The sequence below is a fragment of the Miniopterus natalensis genome, chromosome 7 (assembly GCF_054644295.1).
Source record: "Miniopterus natalensis isolate mMinNat1 chromosome 7, mMinNat1.hap1, whole genome shotgun sequence".
NCBI lineage: Eukaryota > Metazoa > Chordata > Mammalia > Chiroptera > Miniopteridae > Miniopterus > Miniopterus natalensis.
In genome coordinates, this window is record NC_142087.1 from 20,363,368 (window position 1) to 20,389,086 (window position 25,719).

The 25,719-nt window shown below is 40.0% G+C and overlaps 1 protein-coding gene across 1 annotated transcript in view; it reads left to right on the top strand.

Moving 5' to 3' along the window:
* The window catches only part of PLCB1 (phospholipase C beta 1), a 531,624-nt gene that overhangs the window by 338,925 nt on the left and 166,980 nt on the right, over positions 1-25,719 (top strand). The window contains exon 4 of the mRNA XM_016212033.2: positions 19,786-19,923. Coding sequence (XP_016067519.1) covers positions 19,786-19,923 — 138 coding nt within the window. The remainder of the gene's footprint in view (positions 1-19,785; positions 19,924-25,719) is intronic.

The window sequence follows — 25,719 nt, forward strand, 5'->3', positions numbered from 1 at the left end:
AGCAGGCTTAGTCAACACCAGCAAAACCACACAAACAAGCCACAGAAGTTAAGTTAAATAGCTGCCTATTGTTTTAAGCCATTATGTGCTGGGGAAGATTGTTACATGGCATTATTATGACAATACCTGACTAATATACCTCAATTTCTCAATGTTCACGTATGTAATCAGTCATTTCTTATTAATCATAAGTATAGAAGTATGTGAATAATGAATAGTAATACCTTGAATATGTTCACGAGTTTATTTTGAGGACATGGTATCAAAATAAATATACAATAGATTTTTTTCCTATAAAATTCTGAGAAAGTCTGAACTATGATCTCTTCATTTTTTTTTTCCCATAACAAAGAATTGAGCAACTATAGAGGACTCCAGCTGGCCTGTATCCTGAGTTCTACACAATTACGTAAAATTTTTCCAATTTATAGTATGACAGTAGACTTTACTAAAGCTCTGAAAGGCAGTGTCCTCAGCTCCATGGAATAGATGGGACAATAAATGCTTATTATTTTTCACTATTTTGTGGGCTGACTAGGCAGATCGGGTCCGGGTGGCTCAGCAGCAGCTTGACAGCCAAGGATGGCCTCACCCACGTGTCCGGGCCTCATTTAGACTAGCCAAGACCTCGCTCCAAGGAATCTTTTTCCTCCAGCAGGCTGGCCAGAGCTTATTTACATCGTAGCAGAAAGGCTCTCAGCAGCAAGAGAGGGGAAGCCCCAGTGGGCAAGAAGGTGAAAACCTCTACTGGCTTCACATCCACTGTTTTTCCTTTGGCCAAACACAGAACGGGGAGGGGCGACTTTGCAAGGCCTCTGCTACGGAAAGTGGAGTCATGGCAGCCGTTTTACAAACAGTCTGCCTCTTATGTCATGCTCATATCTTCTTCCCCTCCATGTCTGTTCCTCCAAGCTCTTCAATAAGCCTTATACTCTGGCCCGTAGAGGACAATTCCACCCCCTTTTTAAACTGTAGATTTTATTATTATTTAAATATGGTGAGGCCAAAAGAGCTGGAGACGGCTGCCATGAAAAGATAGTTTGCTGCTCACAGGCCCCGAGAGGAGGGTGCACGCCATGCCACAGGGGTCATAGGGGAAGCACGGGGGTCAGTCAGGAGAGAGGGAGCAAGAGGAAACATGGACAAGACCTTTATTGTGGTCTTTACTGGAAGGAATGGGCGAGACAGGGTAAACAGGCTTAGGACTGACCGGTTTTAACAACTTCAGCGAGCTCTGGTGTGTAAGGTCTGGCCCTGGGTGGTTAGTACAAGGAAGCGTAAGGAGCCCAACAGAGGAAGCTGGAAGTTGGGGGTGGTACACAGGGTTCTGGATTGTTGGTCTGCATATGAACCTCTAACTTGAGTTGTTTACTATTCTAGGAATGAGCTAGCCCTGGGAGGGGAAGTCCTTCCAAGGTCAGCAAGGCCCCAGGCATCAAAGCATTAGAAAAACAGAAAATAAAAAGGCATGTTTAATACAATCTCACTTCAAAATTATACTCCTAAGGCAATAATACATTACTGTTCTAAGAGAGAGAAACTCAGGGAGTCCAAACTTTACATCCTGCAATCACATAACTTGGCCCTGTTGATGGTACAATGACCACAACAATCTCAAAGTGTTTTTGAAAGGATTTCTCAGTCCCTTCTGAGGTTTACATCCTTAACTTCTTGCTATACAGTTGTCTCTTTAGGATTTTCTTTCCATTGTTCAACATTAATGTAGGACCATCTTAGCATTCTGTTAAGTGCCCTCACTAAATGTGTGTGAAAACTATGGCATGTTCTCTGAATGCATGTATTTCTTTTTCAGGGGAAGCAATATGAGATAATTAGAAAGTAGTGTCAACTTAATGCACTTTAACAGTGATTTAGTGGGCACCTACTATGTGCCAGGCACTCTGATAGGTACTGAGGGACTTTTAATCAAATGTCATTTATGCTTTTAAGGGTTTCATTGTTCAGGGAGCATAAATTATTGGGGAAATAATGGAGCTACAGTTACAGCCATGTTGAAATGAGTTATAGACAACTTCAAAGAGGAGATCTTCAAGGTAGAACTTCAAGGATGAGTTTGATGTGGCTGTAGGTAGCATTTCACAGAGGTCAAAATTAACAAGTCACAACGAACTGCGAACACTTCCTGGATGACCAGACCTGGAAGTCTATAGGCAAATAGTGAGAAATTAGGCTAAGTAGGACGAAGGTCATGATCAAGGAGACTACGAAATGCTATCCTAAGGAATTAGAGCTTTACCCCACCCATGATAAGGAATGATTAATGAGCTTTAAGCAGAGAAATAATACAAACAACCTGTATTTTTAAAAGGTTATCCAGGCTCTTCTGTGGAGGACTGTAACTCTCTGAGGGTAGGGGTCTTACCTGTCTGTTTCACATCTTTGTCAGCACCTAATGAAGGGTCCAGCCCATAGTAGGTATTTATGTGGCTGAGACTACTATGCTAATTAAATGCCCCATATTCTTCCCTATATTCCCCAGGTCTTCTTGCTGTTAAATTGGAGACCTGTGACTAGTTCTGGCCAATGGCTGAAAACAGAAGTGACTGGGTCACCATTTGGATATGGAAGGTGAAAATGAAAAATGAACCTAGGATGACTAAAAATCTTGCTTGGGTGGTTCAGAAATGGTTTTAAGGAATAAGTTTAGGGAGAAAGGTAATTAGTTCAATTTTGGATATCCCAAGTTCAAAATGACTATGAGATGAAGTTTTAATAGAGCTAAATGCTATGATATGTGATGCAGACTGTGGACAACCAGGCAGAAAAAGTGTTAAGACATGTGGCACTTTATGGGGTCTGCTGGAGTGGCTCACAATCCAGGTTTGCTTGGGATTGAGGAGTTTCATGGGTTGCAAGAGGTCCTTTCAGGGCCCAAACTGAGATGGTACCAGGCAAACCAGGATGGTTGGTTACCCTACATCTGCTGTGCCATACCACCTGCAAAGAATAGCTATTGAGTATTTGCCCTCTGAACACAGGAATGTGGATTAGAGAGCTGCAGATGTCTATATCTTAACTATCATTTAGTTAGGTTGACAGTGGAGTTTGATTCGCAGGGTAGGCAAGAAACTGCGGGCGCTATGAGACAGTGCTGTGCCCGAACCACCTCACACCAGCTCACAAAAGCTGATTTTGCTTACTTTCTCCTAATTCCACATTTAGTGAATCACACTGACAGATTGTAATTGGCCGTGGTGGGAGAATTTACGTGATGGAACTCAGCAAATACTATAAATCAGGGTTCCTCTCCCCCACCCCTAAGCCCAGAGCTGGTCTTTGATCATTTTCCAGCACACCACTGCTATCAGCTAAGTTGAAGAAGTTTGGTAGACATTTCATGGCCGGGAAAGCCCGGTGTCGATTCAGTTGATGCCCCACTCCGTCTGTCTACTAAGACAGGGGCTCTGTGTGTGTCGGCTACTAACAACTGCGAGCCCTTTTTCTGAGAATTACCCTCAGCCGACAGTGTGTTGCCTTGCCCAGGGATTCCTGGGAGGTAATAAAACCTACACCTAGGGGCGGCCGGTAGCCAGTGACTCACTCAGCGTGGTATCAAAGTCGCCTTTGATTCCTTTTACCTAAGGCTGGGAAGGCTGTGGTACCAGGCATACTGCAGAAACCCCCTTGGGGTCAGGCTGAGTCTACTTTTCAGCTGAAACCTCACCCCCCTGCTTCCCCTGCCCTATCTTGCTCTGCTTATGCCTATATATGTTTCCCCTGGAAGCCACCCTCAGGAAATCATTGGCTTAAGAGTCACCAACTTAGGCTCTGCTTCTAGGAAAGAAACATGAGCTAACGTTCCCGGCCCAGGAGAAGTTCCATGGCACGAGCATAGGCCTCTAGTCTACCGCACGTGCTAAAGCAACAGGCTCGAATGATCTCTGTGCTTCCCTTGAACAAAGGGCACCCCTTTCATTTCTGAGCTTGCTGGAATAGCATAATGTAATTCCCGCTCATGTCCTTCTGTATCCCTAGAGGTAACCCGAAATGCTTCCAAGGGGAGTTTTCAATTTTACATTCTGAACTTTGGGTCCTTCTTTATTTAACGAAGTTGAGAGACAGAGAAATGAAATTCCAGTGTATTAACATGACATTGAAGGTGCAGAAATATAGTGGGACTTGGCAGTCACGTGGAATTGCCATTTAGGGCTGAATTATACCATTGGCAGCTACTTAACATTCTGAACCATTCCTCTCTGTCTGGAAAAATCATAGAAAGGGGTCCGTCAGCACTCTGAGTCACTGCTAAGAAGCTTATGCATCCTCACACCTGCATTTAAATGAGTGTTTCCGGGGCACAAATCTACGGGCCTTAGAGAAATAAAATGAAGCACTCGAGCAGAGAAAAACAATATTGGTTGCCATCTGCATTTGTAAATTGCTCGCAGGAAGAAGACTTCTAGAACTGGTTTATTAATAATCACTTCGAACACCTTTTTTACTTCATGTTTTTTTAAAATAAGGAAAGATCATACAAAAAGGGTTATAATCGAGTGGCAAAACTTGATAACACTCTAACTGTGAAGCAATAGCAACTGGTCTGGTGCCTTGTGCCAAGTGGAAATTCCATCAATAGGTGGTGAATGCATAAATCAGGTCCACAGTAGGACTCAGGACCAGGAACTGTGAATACCTCATCTTTAGTTTCTTCTTTCTTAAATTTTACTTTTTATTTAGGTATAACTTTCATAGAATAGAGTCAGTCTTAGATGTGTACCTTTTAAGGAACTTACACACACACACACATACCACACACACAGGCACATGGGATCATCATCCATTTTGAACCACAGCGTTTTTAGCACCCCAGTGAAACCTTCCTCAGTTACCTCTCCACCAAAAGGTAACCACATTCTGACCTTACAAGATAGATCTTCCTGGATTTTCATGCTTCAGTGGAAGACTTGTTTCCCTGAATAGCGCAGGATTGCTCTAGTGATAGCACCCCTTGCTTCCTAGGTCAAGCACCTCTTTAGCCTCCTGTGAGTCTCAAGAAATCATTAGCCTTTTGCTACTTCTGCTCAGAAGAGCTACCCCTCCCATGGCCCACACTGGTTACTCTCACCCATGCTATGGCCATGCTCTCAGTGTGATCCTTGGGCCTTTTGTTTACTCTCTGGGGGCAAGATGCTTCCAAGGCCCTCTGCACGGCTCTTCCAGGCGCATATCTTGATGCCTGTTCTAGGACCAGTATCTAGGTCCTTTCAGATGCCCCTCACATGCCAGTGCTACCATGTGGCCACAAGAACAAGGGCTGTAGCAGGTACAGATTTCATTGCCAGATCCCTAGTTTACTGATCCTGAAGTGTGCACAGCTCAGAAGATGGCGTGGTTTGGCTCATCCTTACACTAGCCTCGTGCAGAATTGTTCCAGATGGGATGGACTTGGGAAGAACCACAGTTTCTCCACTTTGCACAATGTTCTACACATATTTCACTCCATACGACAGTTTCTCGTTCATGGTATACCGAGGCCGTTCATGTCTCCCTGCCTTTGATCATATTATCACCTCCTTTGTGGACTATCGAGTTTTTACCTTTCCTGACCTGGGTGCTTTTTCTTTTTCCCTCCTGTCTCAGATGAGCTGTCACTGGAATCCCAGGTTCTGCTGAGTCCCTCTCCCCTGAGTCCCAATGCTCCTGAGAAGGCACATCACTTCCACTGTTTCCTAAATTTGAGGTGGCCCCAGCTCCTTACAATCTCCAAGTGTCCAGATAGTATTTATTCTTATTTTTATTCTTCTCTCCCTTTTTACTGATTGATCTCTATTTAAGTTCAAATTGGCTCACTGTCTCCATGAAACCTTGCCAATTCCTCCAGAATGAAGCTTATTGCTTCATCTCTACACAAATCTGACAGTTTGGTAATACCTCTTCGTGGTTTTCATACTTTATCTTTCTTGCAGATTGTAAGAACTCCTTGAGAACAGGAACTATGTCTTACTCAACACTGGATTCTAATCCACCCCAGCTCCCAGCTCAGGACCTCAGCTTCCATAACTGGATGCTGAATGAATGCACGCAGATCTTGAGTGGATAAGCACCACTCAGTGACTAATCACATCAGTTAAACTGGGTCAAAGACATTTTATTATATTGGTCCCGTTATCTGACTCTTTGAAAAGCAATCTGACCTATAGAATTGACATGCCCTTGATATGCTATCATAAAAGATTGTCTCAGAATCATCTTTCTCCATCACTTCACCAACACTAGCCTTCAGCTTTCTTTCCAGGCATATTTTTCACAAAGAAACAAAGGTGTTTACTGATGGTAGCAGATTTATTGTGAGAAACAAATTTGCATTTAAAAGCAGATAGTGGGCCAGTGGCTGGGCCAAGCTTGCTAATTGCCTCACTCTGGGGTGGCCTAACAAAGTCTGAGGATATTCACAATGACAAATCCCAGCAATGTGTCACAGGCCTTGGTGGCTGGCCACTCACAAGTAGGAAAAACTTGCTGTATTAAATTTGCAAATTTAAAGGGTCTCCTCTGTACATTTTCTGCAAAATGCATTTCAATGTAAATTAGATTAAGGATAATTCAAGATTCCCATAGGTGTATACCATAGCCTGTAAAAGCAGTGCTGCTCTCGATCCCTCTACACCTTTTTGTTCAGGTTCACAAATTTTAATTTCAAGATACAGCACTGTGGCGTTCACTTAAAAGTCTGAGCTCTAAAAGCTGGGTCCATCACATAAGTACACTGTGGAGTCTTTGAACTATAGATCCCCAGCATCAGCTGGTATGTTTTCATTTGCGAGCCTGTGAAAGGGGAGATGAGCTTTTGGTATAAGTTATATAATGATGAAATATTTATTAAATTTGCAGGCCTAAAAATATCTTTTAATAGGTGAAAGTATTTTTACTTACCAGAAGTGTTATTTAGTTTGTAAAACTGTGCCAAAAAATTAAGAACAAAACGTGATCTGCTTTCTTTGCTAACGGAGAGAACTAACTCCGGAGCAATCAAATGCAAAAACCGTTTAGAATTCAAAGGGGGTGATGCGGGATCTACTTAGCTTTGAGCAGCAGCAATAGAGAATTCTCCCAGGACTTATGCTAAATGAGTTGGGTTATTATTAATTAGTAGAGATTAAAACAATTATCAGATCATGTACAGCACTGTTCTGAACGTAGCCTGCCTTAGGGATCCTCTTAGGAGGGTGTGTGGCAGTTTGATGCTCTTTCCTGTATAATAATATCGTAATGGCCCAAACAAGAAGGGACTTCCACCAGGAATAGCACCAGCCCTTCCTCAGAGGCCTCTGTGGCATTCCAAAGAGTTAAGGGAAACCAGGAAAGCAAATGTGAGACCAGAGCCATTTCTTCTCGAAGACATCATAAGACTTTAGTTTCTGTATTTTCTTTTTTTTCTTTCTATTTTCAGGAGTATTTTTAGTCACCCCTGCAAGGTTGCAGAGGGAAGAAATCACACAGTTGTACATCTGTGGCCATTGTGGCAAAGCTCATAACTCACTTATCTGACATCATAAATGTTTCAAATTAGTGGTGTATTTAATTCACAGTTGCTCATACTGAGATTTGTGTATATGGCATCATTAATAAAGTTCAAGGGGCAAATAGCATATGGAGGCAGAAGTCCTAGGTTCCAGTTTTTCCTGGCTAACTGGTCATGGGCTAGTTATTAAACATTGCTGGATACTCCAGATCAAGGCTGTAGAATAGAAATGTTGAATGAGGTGACTACTCAGACACTTGCAATTTTGAAATTGTAAGATTTCACACAATCTCTCCCAACCTCCACCGAAATAAAAATGTTGAGACTAAGTTTGCACCAGACTATCCTATATTGAAAATGTCCCTTTAGTGCTGGGATGAAGAACAATAACTTTCAGTATAAAAATAGTTGAGACTTATGTAAGACATGATTCAGTACCTGATTGTTCACGTAAGACTCTGCACTGGGAATTGGAGAGAAGTTCAGATACATTTAAAGCAGAGCTTCGGGCATGTAGCTGGTCTGAAGAGGCCTCCACGGACGTGGGGATATGAAAGAAATAGCTATCAAAATTATTGGAGGAATGTCGGTGTGGGTCACCATAGTAGTGAGCTGTCTTTCCATCAGGTCAAGGGGGGCTTCTATTCCAAAGCAGTGTTGAAAACTAGCATTCATTAAGCAGTTCTTTTGTACTAATATGTACTAATCTTTATGCTAAGCAAAGCCTCTGAGGTAAGAGCTCTCTGACTCCTTGTACAGATGAGGAAATGGAGACATTGAATTACTGTCCCCAATTACATGGCTAGTAAGTGACAAAGCCAGACCCCCCAGGTTCTTCATCCCTAAGCGAGAATGCCTCTGAGCACGTTTTTTCTGTACCTGAGTGAGGTGGAGGGATTCATCTTTGGTGGAAAGCTTTTAGACATTGATGGGAACCAAGTTGAAATATAAAGTTCATCTAAACCTCCGAATGCTAACTCCCAGGACCTCCCTGTGTTGAGACAAGGCCCCTCCTGGAGGTACCCTCCTCCCCTCTTCCCAGCACCCACCTCCACCAGGCCACCACTTCATCTCCTAAGGCTGTAGGAGTTCCAGGCTTAAGGATACCTGATGTCACTGAAGGTCACTTAACACATCTTTACGTGGGGCCACCACCTTTTCTAGCCTTCGATCAGATAAGAAATAAAGCTCCCCGATGTGCCTAGTTTGAAAGCTGACCATAAGTACAGAAGTGCAAAGCATAATTTTCTAACATCCTAAAGAACGGTCTATGCAAAGGAGAATGTTTGATGCCAAATTTTTTGCTTTTTGTTTTTTTTTTTAAAATCAAACGAAAGGGAAGGTTGACTCTGGGAAATCCCAGAAGAGGGGGTCTTATAACAGACCTCAAACTGCCTTGATTTAAACCTGGCATATAACATGGAAAATGGTATTTAAAGAGGTGTAGAGATATTAATTAAAAAGGACTCATGGAAAGGCCAGGGATATCATCGCTAAAAATTGAGTGAAACGCTGAATGTCAACGGTGAATTAACACGAACAGACTTATCTATCCCTGTCCAAATGTATTTTATCCACAGAATGTATAATACACCACAATTAACCAGAGGTTATAGATTCCAGCTGAAACGCTATCAAGTCCTTCAGAATTCTAATAGAGGACGGTATTCAGGTCAAAGAATTATTAACAGAAAAGCTCCCTTCGCTGAAAGGGCAAGCAGAGCGAGCTTTTGCAGAAGGGTTTGGAATTACGCTAATTCTCTCTTCTTGATCCATTGCTCTTAAGGACTTAGAAAACCTGTGTGCTGCAAGTTAAACTACTTTAATTACAGTCATGTCAAGTATGTAGGCCTTTCTTTAAAACAAAGAGTTTAATTTCTGTGGCTTATAAAAGTTAGAGAAACTACACTCACAGTTAGAAGCTGATGTCTTAGTTGAGAACTTGTTCTGTACTTCCCAAGCAATAGAGTTTTTCTAAGTGCTTTCCTGGTGGAGAGCTGAGGTCCAGAGGCAGTTGAAGCTCTTGTGCGAGGGAATGTCCAGCATTTTTTGTTTTGTTTTGTTTTTTGTCCTTGGCACACCTTACTTTCAAAAAGCCCCGAAACATAAAACTCACTGTTAAAGTACTGCATTGTGTAGAATGACCATTTGCACTATATTAAGGACTCTGAAACTATAGAGAATGAAAACAGATCTATTGTCTGTGGAAAACAGGATAAATGCTCTAGCAACAATAAATTTGATTTTCACTCACGGCTTAACCCCTTAATGCACCTGTTATTTAAAGAAATTAAGTGCTCTGGATGCTTTTTTGGCTTATTTTGTCGCTCACTGAATTTTTTTTTTTTTTTTTTTTTTTGAGTGTGTGCTATCTGAGTTTATTTATAAAACACCCTAGAAAATTCAAACTAATGTGTAGTGATAAAAAGCAGATTGGTGATAATCTGCTGGGTAAGAAGATGGGGAGCTACAAAAGGAAGGGATTCCGAAAGGGCATGAAGAAACCTTGGGGGTGATGAATATTTAAACAATCTTGATTGTGTTAATGATTTCATGGGTATATACTTATGTCAAAATTTATCAAAATCGTACACTCTAATCACCTGTTATTTATTGTATGTCAAATATACCACAATAAAAATTAAGGTTAAAAGAAATAACTATTGGTTATTTAAAAAAGAAAATCAGTGTTAGGCATTACGTATACTGTGTTCAGCCTCCTGACTCTCTGAAACTGAGATTCTTGTCATCATAATGGTTTGGGCCCAGAAAGTGGCAGTTCTTTTGTGGAGTTTGGTCTGTTCTCATATAGCCAAGTCTCTTCAGGCCATCCAAGGTGATAGGAAGGGTGGGGGCCACAGTGTTGAGCTTTCATATTTCTTTTTTCAAGGCAGATCTTAAAGACCCTTGGGGTCTTCCAAGCTCATTGACTTGAACTCAACACGAATCATGTGCCCTTCTTTTGTATACATCCCTCTAAATCTATCGCTAAGCCCAATGTTTAAGGTTTTCAAAGCGGCTTCAATCCAAAACCGGTTTAACATTTGCACTTTCCCTAAAGTGGGACTTGGAGATGTAGTTCAAACAGTCTTTTTGGTAATCCCCGCTGGTGGGTTTTAGCATCACCAGCTGGCTCCAGATGAGCCATTTGCTTTCTCTTCAGAGAGCAGGGGGACTTAAACACGGAATAGAAGCTTGTCGATTCAGCTGTTTTTGAGTTTATAGATCGGTGGTTACCAAAGCGTGGCCCCTAGACCAGCAACATCTAAGTCCCTTAGGAACTTGTTAGAGAAATGCACGTTCTCAGGTCCCACCCTTCTGATCAGCGCCTCTGGGGTGGGGCCCAGCGGTGTGTGATTTAACAAGCCCCACAGGTGGTGCTGACACACACTAAAGTTTGAGAATCACTTTTGTAGATACTTGTTTTAAGCTAATACTAATAATTCCACCACTTGGCATTGGTAGCTTTCATTTTTATGATCATTTATGTTAGACAAGAGTGAACAATCGGGGCACCAGGGTTTATTTGGGGATATTGAAATGTTTGGGAACTAGGTGGAGGTGGTGGTTGCACAGCATTGTGAATACACGCTCAATGCCACTGAATTCCTCACTTTAAAAACTGGTTCATTGTATGTTACATGAATTTAAAAAATAATTTTAAAAAGACATAATGTAGATGAAAGCCTTTAGAAACCCAAGTGCTTTAGACATACCGGTCTAGACTATAGAGCTGCAGATTTAAAAATTCCCCAACCCATAATCATTTGCTTTTCAGGACATGCTAATTTTTATTTTTTTCTGGACACATATGATGATATGACATATATTTTAATTACACAATTACTATAGTTTCCCAAGTGTCCATGAATTATAGAGTATCATTGAAGTGTGATTCCAGTGAGATGTACAGGGTGGTTCTTGCCTTTCATTAAATGCCTTTCATTAAAAATTTCATAAATGCATTTTATAAAAACAATTATGAGTCCGTTGGCACAGTGATGTATGTGCACAATGCAGACACTCAAATATTTTCTGAATGAATAAGGGAACAAATGAGTATAAAAAATAAAAATATTAGAGGTAATTATTTAGGGTTCCAGAAGAGGCTTTATTTTATTTACAGACTGTAATGTTTGAATGGATTCGATATTTACGCTATTATAAGACCACAGCAATTATCCATTAATTGTACAAAAGCGGTGGGCCGTATGATTCAGTACCATTAACTCCTAAAATGTTTTGAGACATGTAAATATAAACACTCTAACCTTTCAAGTTAGGCCCCTAAAAAACTGGCCCCGGCATTCCTGGGACTTTGGAATTTAGGGGAAGTTAAATACCTTTTTTTTTTTAATTTCCTGCCAAAGTGAGGAACATTTTATTGATTTAAAAGTGTTACTTTCCTCCAGCTTGTTTCCTGCTCAGTTTCCTTCATTCTCACAGGGAGCAGATCAGTGGAGCCAAAACAGCGCTGGGTGCTGGGGATTAGGTTACCGATTTTAAAGACACTGAGGCTGTAGCTATAATTTCCCAAACAAGCTAGACCGGGTTCAAACATTTATATTTGAGGCTTAGAGCATAAAAATGAGACTGAAGTTTAGAAACACCCTACCCTTTGGAAGAAGTGGGTATGGTTGAGGTTCAGCCAAAAAGAGTTAAGACTTAAAATATTTTCTTTCATGGCATCAGTTGTCGTTTTCCTTTCTTGATAGTATGTTTTGAAGCACGAAGTTTTCCGTTTTGAAGCAGCCCAACTTGCCAACTTTTTCTTCTCTTACTTTGCTCTTGGTGTCTAACAAACCAGCGCCTAACTCAAGGTCACAAAGGTTTACACTTGTTTTTTCCTAAGATCTTTGTAGCTTTAGCTTTTACATTCCAGTCTCTGATTTATTCTGAGTTAATATTTTTTTTTATAGTGTGAGGTTTGGGTACAAACTCACTATGATCATGATAAGAAGTTTCATTGGAAGTAAATACATTTTAAGAAATTTGCCTATTTAAAGAAAAAAATAAACTGAATGCTAAATTATAAGCATCTGTGAAATGTGCCATATTTTTTCAGGCTTTCTAGAAAAATCTGTATGCGTCTCATATTACTGAGGAAATTTATACTTAAATGTTTACTTTTGTTTATTTTTATTTTAACTTATAGACAGTAAGGATGGAATACAGGAGTGGTATAGAGGCTGGCACCTGTGAGCCAAGCGCTATGTGAATGTAAAAATTTACTTTAAAATAATCGTCTTTGTTTTCAAGGTTAAGAAAACACATATGCAAGATGGGCCCATTGGGCCCCATCTTCTTGAATTCATAGTTATGAAATACAGGGGAATACTATTGTTTTGATAAGTTTAAGCCTTAGTGTAAAAAATTCTTATATAAGGTTAAAATAAAAAATGCATCAGTATCAGTTTTTCAGTTCTTTTATTAAAAATGTTTAGTGTTGACACTGTTGCAGATGTCCCCCATTTTCCCCCTTTGCCCACCAGCACCAACCCCCGCCTCCCCTGCCCTTGGCCTTCACCACACTTGGTGTCGAGGGTGTGCATCTGTGTCCCTTAGCTAATCCCTTCACCTCCTTCCTGCAGTGCCTTTAACAAAGGGATCACCAAGAAAGTTTTGAACTGCAGTCAGTTCATTCACATCAAATTACCTAGCTGACAGCCTGCCCTCACTATCGTAGAAGCCTCTATTAAGACTTTATTTTAGTAATAAAAAGTTATGAGTTTCCTTAATCCTTGAAAATATGACTTCCATATGTTTTTCAGTTCCAGAACCTATAGAAACAGCTTCTTCACGAGGGCTAGGATTACCCAAGGGCTAATAACAGAGACTAAAAAAATTTTATTGGCCAAATACACTTGATGGAGTTTTATGGTCTGAGTGTGTAGGAAATGCACACAGCTTTATAGTTTCCCCCTTTTAACTTCTTTAAACACAATTAGGTGGCCTTCGTCTTTGCTCCAAAAGCTCTTATCCCATTACACTCAAAGGATCGATGTACAGTAATTTTCTCTTCTCCCAGAAAATTAGAGCCTCAATAACAAAGACTATACCTCATTTATAAATGTAATCCTAGCACAGATAATGGAAATAAAGGAATACAGTTGGTTGAATGAAGGAAGGGAAATGAAAAGAACACATGAAAGAAGTATTTATTTCTCTAAAAGAAAAAAAGGAGACATTTAAAGGCTCTTCAGTGCCCAGTACTGTCTGACTCTGTTCTGAATTTGTAATTTCCTCTGTGCATTCATTCTAGAGCTGAGCGCCACACATAGCCCAGACCACAGTCACGTACATGACACCAGTGACCACCATTAATTAGGGCACTTTTATTCAGGTGTTAGAACATGACTATTGCAAAGCCATTTCAAGGTCTTCTAGGAGTGATAAGTTCCATAATGAACATTTGGATACTGACTTCACAGACATTAGCAGTGCCCATTAAGCATCCCTTTGATTACTGCAATAACCTTACAAGGGGAAATTCAGAACATGGGCTGGGAGCTGGCTCCCTTCGGTGCCAGCATGTGACCTTCCATCAGTAATGAAAGATTCTCTTGTGAAGTCCAGCATTTGTCAATCCTCATGTATAGACTGAAAAGTAACATGTTCTCATTTAAACAAAAACTTGATCCTTAGTTATTTTTTAAAATGATTACCTTCTTATATTTTTCTCCATATTATGATAATGTACATGGTCTTTGTTAGCATTTGCAAAGTACGTAAAGACTGAGGAGAAAGTAGATTCTTATAAACTGAATATTTCTATAATGTCAAGGTAAGGAAAGCCTTTCCACACATGACAATCGATCAGAAAAAAAGAGTAATTTAAAAGATCGATACATTTGAATATTTTAAAATTTTAAATTTCAATAGGGAAAAAGATATCATGACAAATATTAAGACAAATAATACATTTGGAAAAAGTTTTACAATATACTTTCAGGCAAAGGGTCATTAAATACAGCCTTGCTATAAATCAATAAGACAAAGAGAAATATCCTCCTAGACTAGGAGGGTAACGGCCTAAGCAAACAGTTGATACTATAAAAGACAAGTGAGCCCTGGCCGGCTTGGCTCAGTGGTTGGAGCGTCGGCCCGCAGACTGAAGGGTCCTGGGTTGGATTCCGGCCAAGGGCACACACCTCGATCCCTGGCCCTGCTTGGGGTGTGCAGGAGGCAAGTAGTCGATGCCTCTCTTTCACATCGATGTTTCTCTCTCTCTCTCCCTTCCACTCTCTCTGAAAAGCAACTGAAAAAATACCCTCAGGTGAGGATTTAAAAAAATTTTAAAAAGACATGTGAATATCAGTAAACAAGAAGAGCTGCTTGCCATAAATAGTAATTTTTAAAACACAAATAAAAACAATAAGATATTTTTTTTCAGTAGGCTTCTAAACATGAAAAAATTTTCCATAAGTCATTGTTGTGAGATCATATGTTATTTGTGGAGCTATAAACTAGTGAAGACCCTTTGCAGTGCATCCCACAGTATGTGTCACAAGTTAGGCATGAATGCCCTCGGACCCTGCCGCCCCAAGCCTGGGGATTGATCCCAACTAGAGCACTGGTCAAGTTCCCGAAAGTGAATGGTAATATGCACAAAGATGTTCACTGAAGCGTTGTTTATAACAGCAAAAGCTGTTCAATGTTGAGAGATGTGAAATAAATTTTGATTTGTCCCTATACCAGAATACTCCAGAACCCATTAAAAGAACAGCATATGTTTGTATTTCTAAACATTTCATCAATGCATTGATAAGTGGGTAAGTTACAAAGGAATATGTGTAGTTTGATCCTAGTTGTAGAAGATTATTTGTGTGTGTGTGTGTTTATGTAGAAAAGTGTACTTAAAGCAAATATCTGGATTATTTAGAGAACTCAGGAAGTAGAATAATTCGCGTTATCCTTGACAATAGGATGATTTGAGTTCTCCTGATGTGAAATGGGGTGGGAGACATTACAATTCATCTAAAACATTTCATTCATTAAATGTCTTCTTAGGGTGATGGAAAAACTTCAGATTTGCCAGGTTCCAACGGATTTATAAAATCCCCTAGGGAAAACTTTGGTAGGGGAGAGGAGATGATGGAGAAAAGTGGGAAGGAGGCAAACAGGTGAAAAGAAGGCAGATGATATTTGAGAACAAAGGTAAAAACCATTGCCTAAAAATTAATTAGGGCAGACCAGCAATTCATATGCAAAGAAATGGTTAATAATTTTCTGGGAATACTTACGGTTTTCTACACAACTTTTGTAAAATTAAGAGAGCTTCAGACTCTTTAGATTTCCTTTTTCGTTCCCGTTTGGAATTGAACTAACAATGTCAGTGACAGCGTTAAGGCAGGGAGCTGTCATTAACCTCCCTTACCTTACTGAATAGACACATTTGTAAGAGACAAGATTAATTTTTCTTATTGAAGCTCAGGTCTTAGAGATGACACTTTTGGTCTCGGGTATAATGTTGGATTATTTTGATGGATGGATAATACGAAATTTTAGAAGACACTTTCTTACTTTCAAAGAGAAGCACACACATAAAAAGGCATATTTAAGACAGGGATTACCTAGATGCTACCAGCTATTTCTTATAAAATAAACGTCAGGCCTCCTCCACACTTTGAATTAAGAAGAGCTTTATATCCCTTTGTTTCTGAAGGAACAACACATTATTGATCTGTATGTGTTATGCAAGAGAGTTAACTTGTTTATCTAGAGTAATGGAAAATAAAGAGATGTAAATAAAACAAGAAGACAAATCTGAGATTAAATAATATTTAACCTTGAAATATTTTGAGGGTCTTTAGCAAACACATATTCCCATCTATATTCAGACATTTGCAGATAAATTATCCATTTACTTCAGACTCCTTCAGTTATTTGTAGCAAATTGACAGGAAAATTTCTCTCCTACGACACTTTGTAATTTTAATAAGAAAAAGATAAACAGCTAAGATGTTTTTCACTTCAGTTTTTCGTGTCATACTTAACATAAGTTAAGGATGTCAGCCACCGCAGAAATACATGAATTCTTTCTGTACATGTCACATAGCACAGTTTGCAGATTTAGTAATGCTTAAGCGGAGCAGGCATTACCGTCACCCACATTGTGTGGAGACGAAACTGCAGCTCAGAGAAAACAAGTTGCCGAATTTTCAAAGCTAGTTAAATGCAGGAACAAGAAACATAACATTTCTAGAAATGATTTCTCCTTTAGCACTCCTTAAATTATGCTTCCCATGGCAGAGTGAATTAAGGAAAATATAAAATTAAAATGCATGTGTTTAGAATATAGTCAGCCAAATATATACAAACCATATATACATAAATGTAAATACTGTAGAAATATGTCTTGCTTGCCAAGTAACAAAGTAGGTAAATATATATAAATATATGTAATGAACTGTTCTGGTGCTTGTAAGAAGTTAATTTATTTGATAGATGCTTCCATTTTGTCTTTTGTTTTCAAGCTATTGATTTACTTTTTAAGTATTCACAGCTTGTTAGGCACTGCCCCCAGGACTTAACATATAATTAATGGTTTATTCCCATAACAACCTTTTTAAGAGGATACTACTATTCTCTTCATCTAACAGATGAAGAAACTGAGGCCTAGAAGGGTAAAGAAAGCTTCATGAGGATACCTTTTTTAACTGGCACAGCCCAAACTCAAAATTCAGACAGAATACAATTTCTACTGTCCCTCTCCCAGTGCCAAAACCCTTAGCGCAGACACATGGATTTTCCAGAAACTGCAAAGGGAGCATTGGTTGTATTTGTCATTTTTAAGGGATTGTTGGGCCTTCCTTTTGGGGATGGGGGTTGGGGAGTTGGGTGGAAAAGGTGGCGGGATTAAGAAGTATAAATTGGTAGTTACAGAATAGTCACAGGGATGTGAGGTTCAGCATAGGGAATTTAGTCGATAATATTATAACCAGGTGCGGTGCCATGTGGATACTAGAATTATCAGAGGGATCACTCTGTAAATTATATAAATGTCTAATCACTATGCTGTACACCTGAAACTAATATAAAACAATATTGAGCCTGGCCCGGCATGGCTCAGCGGTTGAGCACCAACCTAGGATCCAGGAGATCTCGGTTCGATTCCCGGGTTGCAGCTCGATCCCTAGTATGGGGCGTGCAGGAGGCAGCCGATCAATGACTCTCTCATCATTGATGTTTCTATCTCTCTCTCCCTCTCCCTTCCTCTCTCTGAAGTCAATAAAGATATATTAAAAAAAAAAAAAAAATAGACCACACTGTAAAATAAGCAATTCTCACTCATTTAAAAAAGAAAAAACAAAACAAAAAAACAATATTGAATGTCAACTGTAGTTGAAAAATTATAAAAAGATATGCTTGGTTTTAATTTAATTTCTGAGGTACCAGAAGCCCCTTTGGTGCCATCTACGTGTCACAGTTCCATGTAAGCCACCACAACAAAGTAGGAAAAAACCAAAACCCGCATCTGTAGAAGACTCACTGACCAGGGAGTACTTAGTCAATGTATCTGCATTCTTTGCACCAACTGGCCTCATTATTTGTCTGAAACTTGGCAACAGCAATGTTGAAATTTACCTGGAAGCACTGGCCCCTGAATGTTGAAGGGGAATGGAATGCATTTCACTCTCCCTGGGGGGACTTTAAGCAGGAAGGGACATGTGACTTCTAACTGCCTGCGGTGTGCACACTCCCCCTGTGGCCCGTGGGCTCTATGCAATGGAAGGGTAATGCTCTTTAATCAATCAACTATTTAATAAGCGGGTAAAGGTGTTTTGAATGGACAAGAGAATTAGGCAGTAAAGTAGTATAGACTGAACAGAAAATGCTTGGGAAAGAAACAGGCCAGGGAGGGAGTCATGTGGCTCTCATTGGTAGGAAAGAAAGGGTCCAAAGTTTAGAACCCATTCATTCCCCCCAATTTTCCCATTAAATGCTATAGAAGTGAAGACACTGATGGATGCTATAATCAATGATTTAAAAGCTGTGATTTGTAATTACAAGTTTTAGGTGGTTTCTGAGAATTCTTTTTCTCTTCCAAGTATACAAAAAAAATTTTTTTTTAAGTACTGATCAACCGTATTTTCTCTTCTGATCTTCCCTTGGTGGTGGTCAAACACTGTGATGCAATTAGTCATTTGCATCAGAAGAGCAGCTGGTGTCATTCTTTAATTAACCTCCACAGAGGTCCATTCTTCTTGTGCATTCTTTTGAGATCTTTCATTAATTCTAGAATGCTAAAAATGTCCCCTCGTTGCTATTATTGTTTATTTACCTAATAAGTTTTTCACTTTTCTAGGTCATGCAAATTGATGTGTGTTTTTGCCATAGCATTTGATCTTTCTAGGAGGCCTGATGTACTTGATAAGTTTTCAACTCCTTAGTCGAGTGCTAGTTTCAGTTATATCGGACACAGCTGTGAACTGGGACTTTTCTCTCTTCATAACTTACCTGAAAGTGTTCCTCTTCAGGCAGCCAAACCAAGAAGAAAGTTTTATTAACTAAAGAGCAAATTAGTGGCACCAAATCAAATAGCTCAGCTGGGAAGGTTTTGTTTGTTTTCATTCTTTAAAGTTTGCTCTTGGTAAGGATGCTGCATGTAAAAACCTCAGAAGGGAGACCAGAATCACCAGCCTTAGTAATCCAGCCCTGCTGGCCTAGCATTTAGCTAAAAAAATGAGAATTCAACTTAATTCCTTACTCAGAAGCTTGCTGCCAATTCGCCAAGTGATTGATTTGATGCTAATTTTCTGCATGGACTTCTCTTTTCCTTAAAGGCTTGTCCAATGAAAGGAAAATAAATTCAGCCACGCTGACTGAACCAGGTCTTAGTTTGAGTTTGAAAGGTTTGGAAATTTCCCTTTTCCAGCAGGACTGCATCCTCAAGGAATCCTCATTTAGGATGTTCCAAAGAATGCAACTTTGCTTGGAAAAGACTGCAGTTTTCTGTGTCCAAATGCCAGTGCGCTCTGTTTCTATGAGTTAGATTTCTTAAGCATCCACATATAAGTGATAACACCCAGTGTGTGTCTTTCTCTACCTGACTTATTTTATTTTGCATATGCCATGAGGACCAGAAGTCTTGGGCCAGAAATTCTCTCTCCACGACCTCTGGTCTAGGTACTTCACCTCTCTAGGCTTTACTGGGGGTCAAGGGACTACAACTCATAACATTTTTTAGTAAAAATAAAAGGCAGCTTTGCTTCAAAGGCGTTCTAGCTCTAATTGTCTTGAAATTATGCTACCATGTTGGAACCTCTAGTTATAGACTGTTTTCAACATTTATTATCCAGGACCCCAAACTACGTGAACTTCTGGACGTGGGGAACATCGGACGTCTGGAACATCGCATGATAACGGTGGTGTATGGGCCCGACTTAGTTAACATCTCCTATTTGAACCTCGTGGCTTTCCAAGAAGAAGTGGCCAAGGTATGGCGGATAGAAGCTTTGAAGCTGTCACCTTGATCTGAATTCTTGTGATACTGTACCGATGCCAGTGAAAGACTTTATTTGTCATATTTAACGTGTTAAAACTCCATCTTAAAATAATTTAGCTGCCCAGTTAGAAGTGTCATCAAACACTTTCAAGTAGTGGCATCTACTTAGAATTATGGACATTTTTTCATTAAGAATAAGGCAGTTGATACAATAAATTTGCAAAAGGAAATATAAGTAAAACCACATTCCATTTTACCTAAACATCTTTATCCCAATTCATTCTCTCTCTCTCACCTCATACCACTTCCTACCCTATCTCTTTTCCAAGCTTTGTAACATTTTTTTACCTTGTGTAGCAACTAGCCCATGACCATGCACATAGTAGCTGCTCAACTAGTATGAGAAAGAATGAAAAAATAAAATTTTTAGTAAAAATTTTTAATAATAAAGAATATTCACTCAGTTATGGCCTAGCAAGAGGAATTGGACATGGTTTCTCCATTAAGAAGTTGCTAATCTATTAAAATAGTGAGCATTTCAGATGCATATAGAAACAACAAGAATACTGGCAATATAAACAAGAAGTTGAGAACTCTTGGGAACCTTGGACTCAGGTTCTATACTTTCTCTAAAAATGATGAATTGCCTTTAAAAGAGCATTGAAAGGACCATGTTGAAAGAAGAGATTTCTTTATCCATGTTTATAGGATACTAGTGATGATCCTTGCCCTTCAGACAATTTCCTGCAAGAGTTAAGGATATGAATCTAAGAATACCTTGAAGTCTACATATCATATCTATGCCGTTATGGAGCTTCTCACATCACGGATCCCAACCACGGGGTCATGCGAGGCTGGTGCCCTGACGGTTTTCTGAGCTACACCGGATGTACTGACCCGACCTCTGATTCTTTAGTGATTAAGGTGTAGGTTTATCCCAACATTTTTATAACATCAACCTCAAGTCCTATAATGTAATGACTAACATGCCAACCAGTTCAATACCCTGAGGTCTTTAGAAACTACTCTCCAAGACTGTTGCAAAACTAATAGATTTTCCCTCTTTAAGAACTGAGTCACCCATTTGCTGTATATCATAATTTATGCTTGGAGACACTTCAGATGAATGAAAGAGTTTCTGTGTGACAGCATTGTACTTACCCCGTAATAGCTCTTACTCTGGTATCCTGGTAGTCACATGTTGAGTCGGATATACCTCATTTCTCAGTATATGGATGAATGGATGAATTTAGATAAATACTAAGTATTTGCAAAATATTTTTAAATACCTTTCCCCAAAGGCAAACATATTTCATTTTTAAAATAATCAATTCATAAGATTCACTAACTTTCAATTTAAAACATTCAGTAAGTGACAGAGAGGCTCTTACTGAGTGAATATATAATTTATATTACAAACCAATCTGCATATCTTATATTGCATTAAATCTTTATGCAGTTATGTTTAAACGTATTCAATTTCCTCCTCTCTGTGGGTTCCCACCCACTAATTTTCTTCAGAGGTTTTGATTTCTGAGCCCTGTAATATTCCCCACCAGGACTGTCTCTAAAGACATTTTTCTAGGAGCTACTTGATGTTCCTAGTACAATTAACTAAGCTACAGAGTGTGTTCTGCCTTCCCTGGCTGTGATATTCTACAGGGTATTTTCCCCCACTAAAACTGCTCAGCCAAAAGGTTAAGATATTCAAACACCATTTTATTCTGAAAACATATTTCCCATCCTTTTAATTCTCAGCATTGTCTTGTAACATCACACCTTTAATCTCCAGGGCCAATGTACATGATACCTTGTGTAGTGCCTGTAGCAAAGGAAACAGCTCCTCTCATTATGTAGAATTCCTGACAGAAGCCTGAGCTTTTCTGAAAGTCAGGCATCTCCAGAAGAAATTGTTTATAAAGGGATTCCGGCTCATTAACTCATTTAACTCTCTGTACCCCTTTGGTAGCCTCCGTAGGCAGTGCGGATTACCAAACGTGAGGTAATCAGAGTTAAAGTAAGGAACAGTTTTCACAGGAGAGGAAAGACTAACCAGATAGAGTCACTTACCAAGAGCCAAGGCCCCTTCTGAATGGGAAAACGGTAGCTTGCAAAAAAAAAAAAAGGGGGGGGGGTGTTTAAAATAAACACAGGTGTTCTTTAACATCAATGATGAGACAGTCATTGATCGGCTGCCTCCTGCAGGCCCCTGACTGCGGATCCAGCCCACAACCCAGGCATGTGCCCTGACTGGGAATCCAACCAAGACCTGGATCCTAGGTCAATGCTCAACCTCTGAGCCACACCCGGCCGGGCCACAGGAGGCATTCTTAAACTTAATTTAAAACAAATGGATTTCCAAATGAGAAAAATTACATTTTAGCAGAATTCCATATGTTAAGTTACAAGTTAATAAAGAAGTACCTATATGTAGTTTACTAACTAATTGTCAAGGGATACAGTTTTAATTTTGTGAGACTCATTTTATTTAATGAACAAGCAGCACCATTTAACTCCCAAGAAATGGTGATTGCTCCTTTCTTTCCACTTGACCCTAAAGAAATTAGCTGGATTTTTTTTCTTTTAAAATATTTTCCTCATCTAATCTCTTCAAATAGGATTGTTTTTTAAAAAAAATAAATAATGGTTTCAATTATAATTGCAGACCCTGCTTACATACACTTGTTTTCTATAGCACACAGCACTCTTGCAGATTCAACCAACGTAATAATTGGCGTCGATACTGCTAGGCTCAGAAGACATAATAGCAAGTGTTTTCACAAAAGTGACACCAGGCTTTTGATAAAAAACATTTCAAAAAGATAGCAGATTGACACAAAAGCCACAGAAACGAACCTTTGGGGTTTCATATGCGGGCACTCAATTCTCGGTTGTACAAATGAGCAGCGATTCAGCAAACTCGCTGGAGGGAGCGGCTGGTGTCTCCTCAGCTGGTGCTCAAAACACACCTGAGACTCACCACAATGTAGCTGATCCCCTCTCATCATGGAAACTTAGCCAAAGCAAAACATCTGCCTCTTTCTTTCACTCTGTGCCGTGGACGTTGCTCTTTGGGGGTGGGGGTGTAAAATTTTCCCGTTGAAGAATTCTCTTAACATGCATTTGAACTTGATTTCGCCACATTAAACATTTCCCATTGGGCAGGGGAATGTCAAGAGGTGTTGAAAGAGAATGAAGGAAATACTAGACCCAACACCTCTCCAAATTAGCCCAAAATGTGGGTCCCTGGGCATTCTAAGATCTGCATCTTCTACACTGCACTTGCAGGCATGTGAACACCCGGGTACCATTTAGCACGGCGGAGTTTCTTTTATCTGGGGAAAGATAGTCAGGCAACAGCCCTTCACAGTGCCGTCGAAAACATGAAGCAAAGCATAAAGTGTGCCTACATTCCTGACATTACTGCCCTAGGCCCTGACACTGAAGCTCCTGATCACTGCCCATAGGAAAGCACAGTGTCCTTGCTACTTTGGTGAGCAAGCAGCAGCATTTGGTACTAGGAAGGTGCATGGATTCTAAGAATTCATCAGGATATTCATCCTAGAGAACCCCTTAGATGTGCCTAAGGCAACAGGAAGTATGTTTCTGCAAACAAACATTTCTGAAGGAAAAGACAGTGAATGTTCATCAATGAAAATATGGATGAATGAGTTATACATTCCTACAGTGGAGTAGTGTAGTGGTTAAAATCAATTAAGCATGGCTGGCGTGACTCAGTGGATGAGTGTGGACCCATGAACCAGGAGATCATAGTTCGATTGCCCGTCAGGGCCCGTGCCCGGGTTGTGTGCGGGATGCAGCCCATCGATGACGCTCTCTCATCATTGATGTTTCTGTCTCTCTCTCCCTCTCCCTTCCTCTCTCTGAAATCAATAAAAACATTTTTTTTTTTTAATCAATTAAGTAGCTCCACATGCAGAAGCAAAGACACAGCTTAAAGACATGTTGGTTGCAAATATCCGTTAGCCAAAGGATACATACAGTATGATATAATCCATGTAGTATTTTAAACATACATGGGTCCCCTACCAGGGAGTGACAAACCTTTTCTGTAACAGTCCAGATAGTAAATATTTTGCACTTTTGGAGTCTCAGTGGCAGCTACTCGACTCTGCCACTGCGGCGCGAAAGCAGCCGTAGGCAGTGCATCCCCTCCTGAACGGGCGTGGCTGTGATCCCGCAAAACTTCGTTTAGGAAAACGGACAGCGGGCTGCGTTGAGCCCCCAGGCCTTAGTTTGCTGAACCCCGATCTCTACCCTTCCCTCATAATTCTACATGAAAGTAGGTGGTACTGATATCTGCCTTTCCAAAGGGAGCTTGCTTCTGGGGAGAGGGAGAGGAATGGAGTCAGGGAGAAGCACAGCATAGAATCAATCTGCTCTGCAACTTCTTTAGGACATACATTTTTTTAAAAGTATTAAAACAAATATGGCAAAACACTGACATTTGTTAAACTTAGATCTGTGTTAGTTACACTTCTGTCTGTATTTTTATGTATACCAGATTATGTAAAGCTGAATAAAAGATAAAATTAATGCATTAAAATATTAAAGATAACCTGAGCCAGCACAAGGGGAAACAGGAAGACCCGCGAGAATGATATTTCTTCCAGAAGACTCTGTCTTCGTCTGTACACCCTTTGCAGTCATATGTTAGGATAAAAGTTAAGAGGTGTGGATGGCCAATGGCGAACCTTCTGCTCTGAGAACCAGGAACCCTGTTGAACTGCCTCCTGCTGAGCATGCGGATCGAGGGGAAGTGAGAACCGTGTTATGATTGAATCTCTCTTTACAAGACCTGCACTTTGTGGCTCCCCTGCCTCCTCTGTCCATCTGATCGTTTCTCCTGACATTTCTCCTCTACCGTTTGTAAAACGGGATGGTAATAATGGACTGTATCTCATAGGGTGGCTGTAAGGATTAAATGAGTTCATTATTTAAAAAATGCTTAGAACAGTGCCTAGCCTAGAGTAAGTGCTAAATCGGTGTTTTATACAGAAAGCAATTAAGTGGATTTACTTACCTTTTTATCTTATTGAATTATATGTATCGGCAACCCTAAAATTCTCTAGGACAAAATGACTGAAGCATGGATCCAAGAGCATAAATTTTGGAGCCCATGAAACAAGTGTTCTAATCCCAAACTGTGACTTTTATGAGCTCTGAGGACAGAAGTTTTATAAGTGCTATGAAACTGAATCCTCCCCTGTAAAATGAAGCTAAGAACAGTACCTACCTCCTAGAAAATTGTTGTAAGAATTAATTACAATACTGGATGCAAAGATCTTAGTTTAGGGCACAGCAAACACTCAGACAATACCTAGGAGGGTAACTGAGAATTGTGAAATAATTTTAGTAGCATTAAGCAAACACATAAATCCTGTGCCAAGACAGGCGGAATTTAAATAACATTAGAAATGAAAATACATTAACTTTGTGACATGGTAGGAAAACTTGATCTCTCTTAAGGTGAAGAGACTGACATCTCATTACCTGCACCAGCACCTGGGTGGGCGAGGGCAGGTAATTGCAGAAATGACCTCCCAGATGCAGTATTCAGCCAGGTTCATTTAAACTCCGCGTGAAACTCCATGAAGTTGATCTTTAGATCTTTTTTCTCTAGTTTGGGTCTCTCATCCCTTTTATGAGAAGAGATGGATCTCAAGGCAGGAAACGTCACTTATGGCGCTTCAGGGTTTAAATAGCAGGGGCTGAGCCGAGCTTGGTGACAATCATCAGAACTTTTTCTCTGAAAATAGGAAACAAA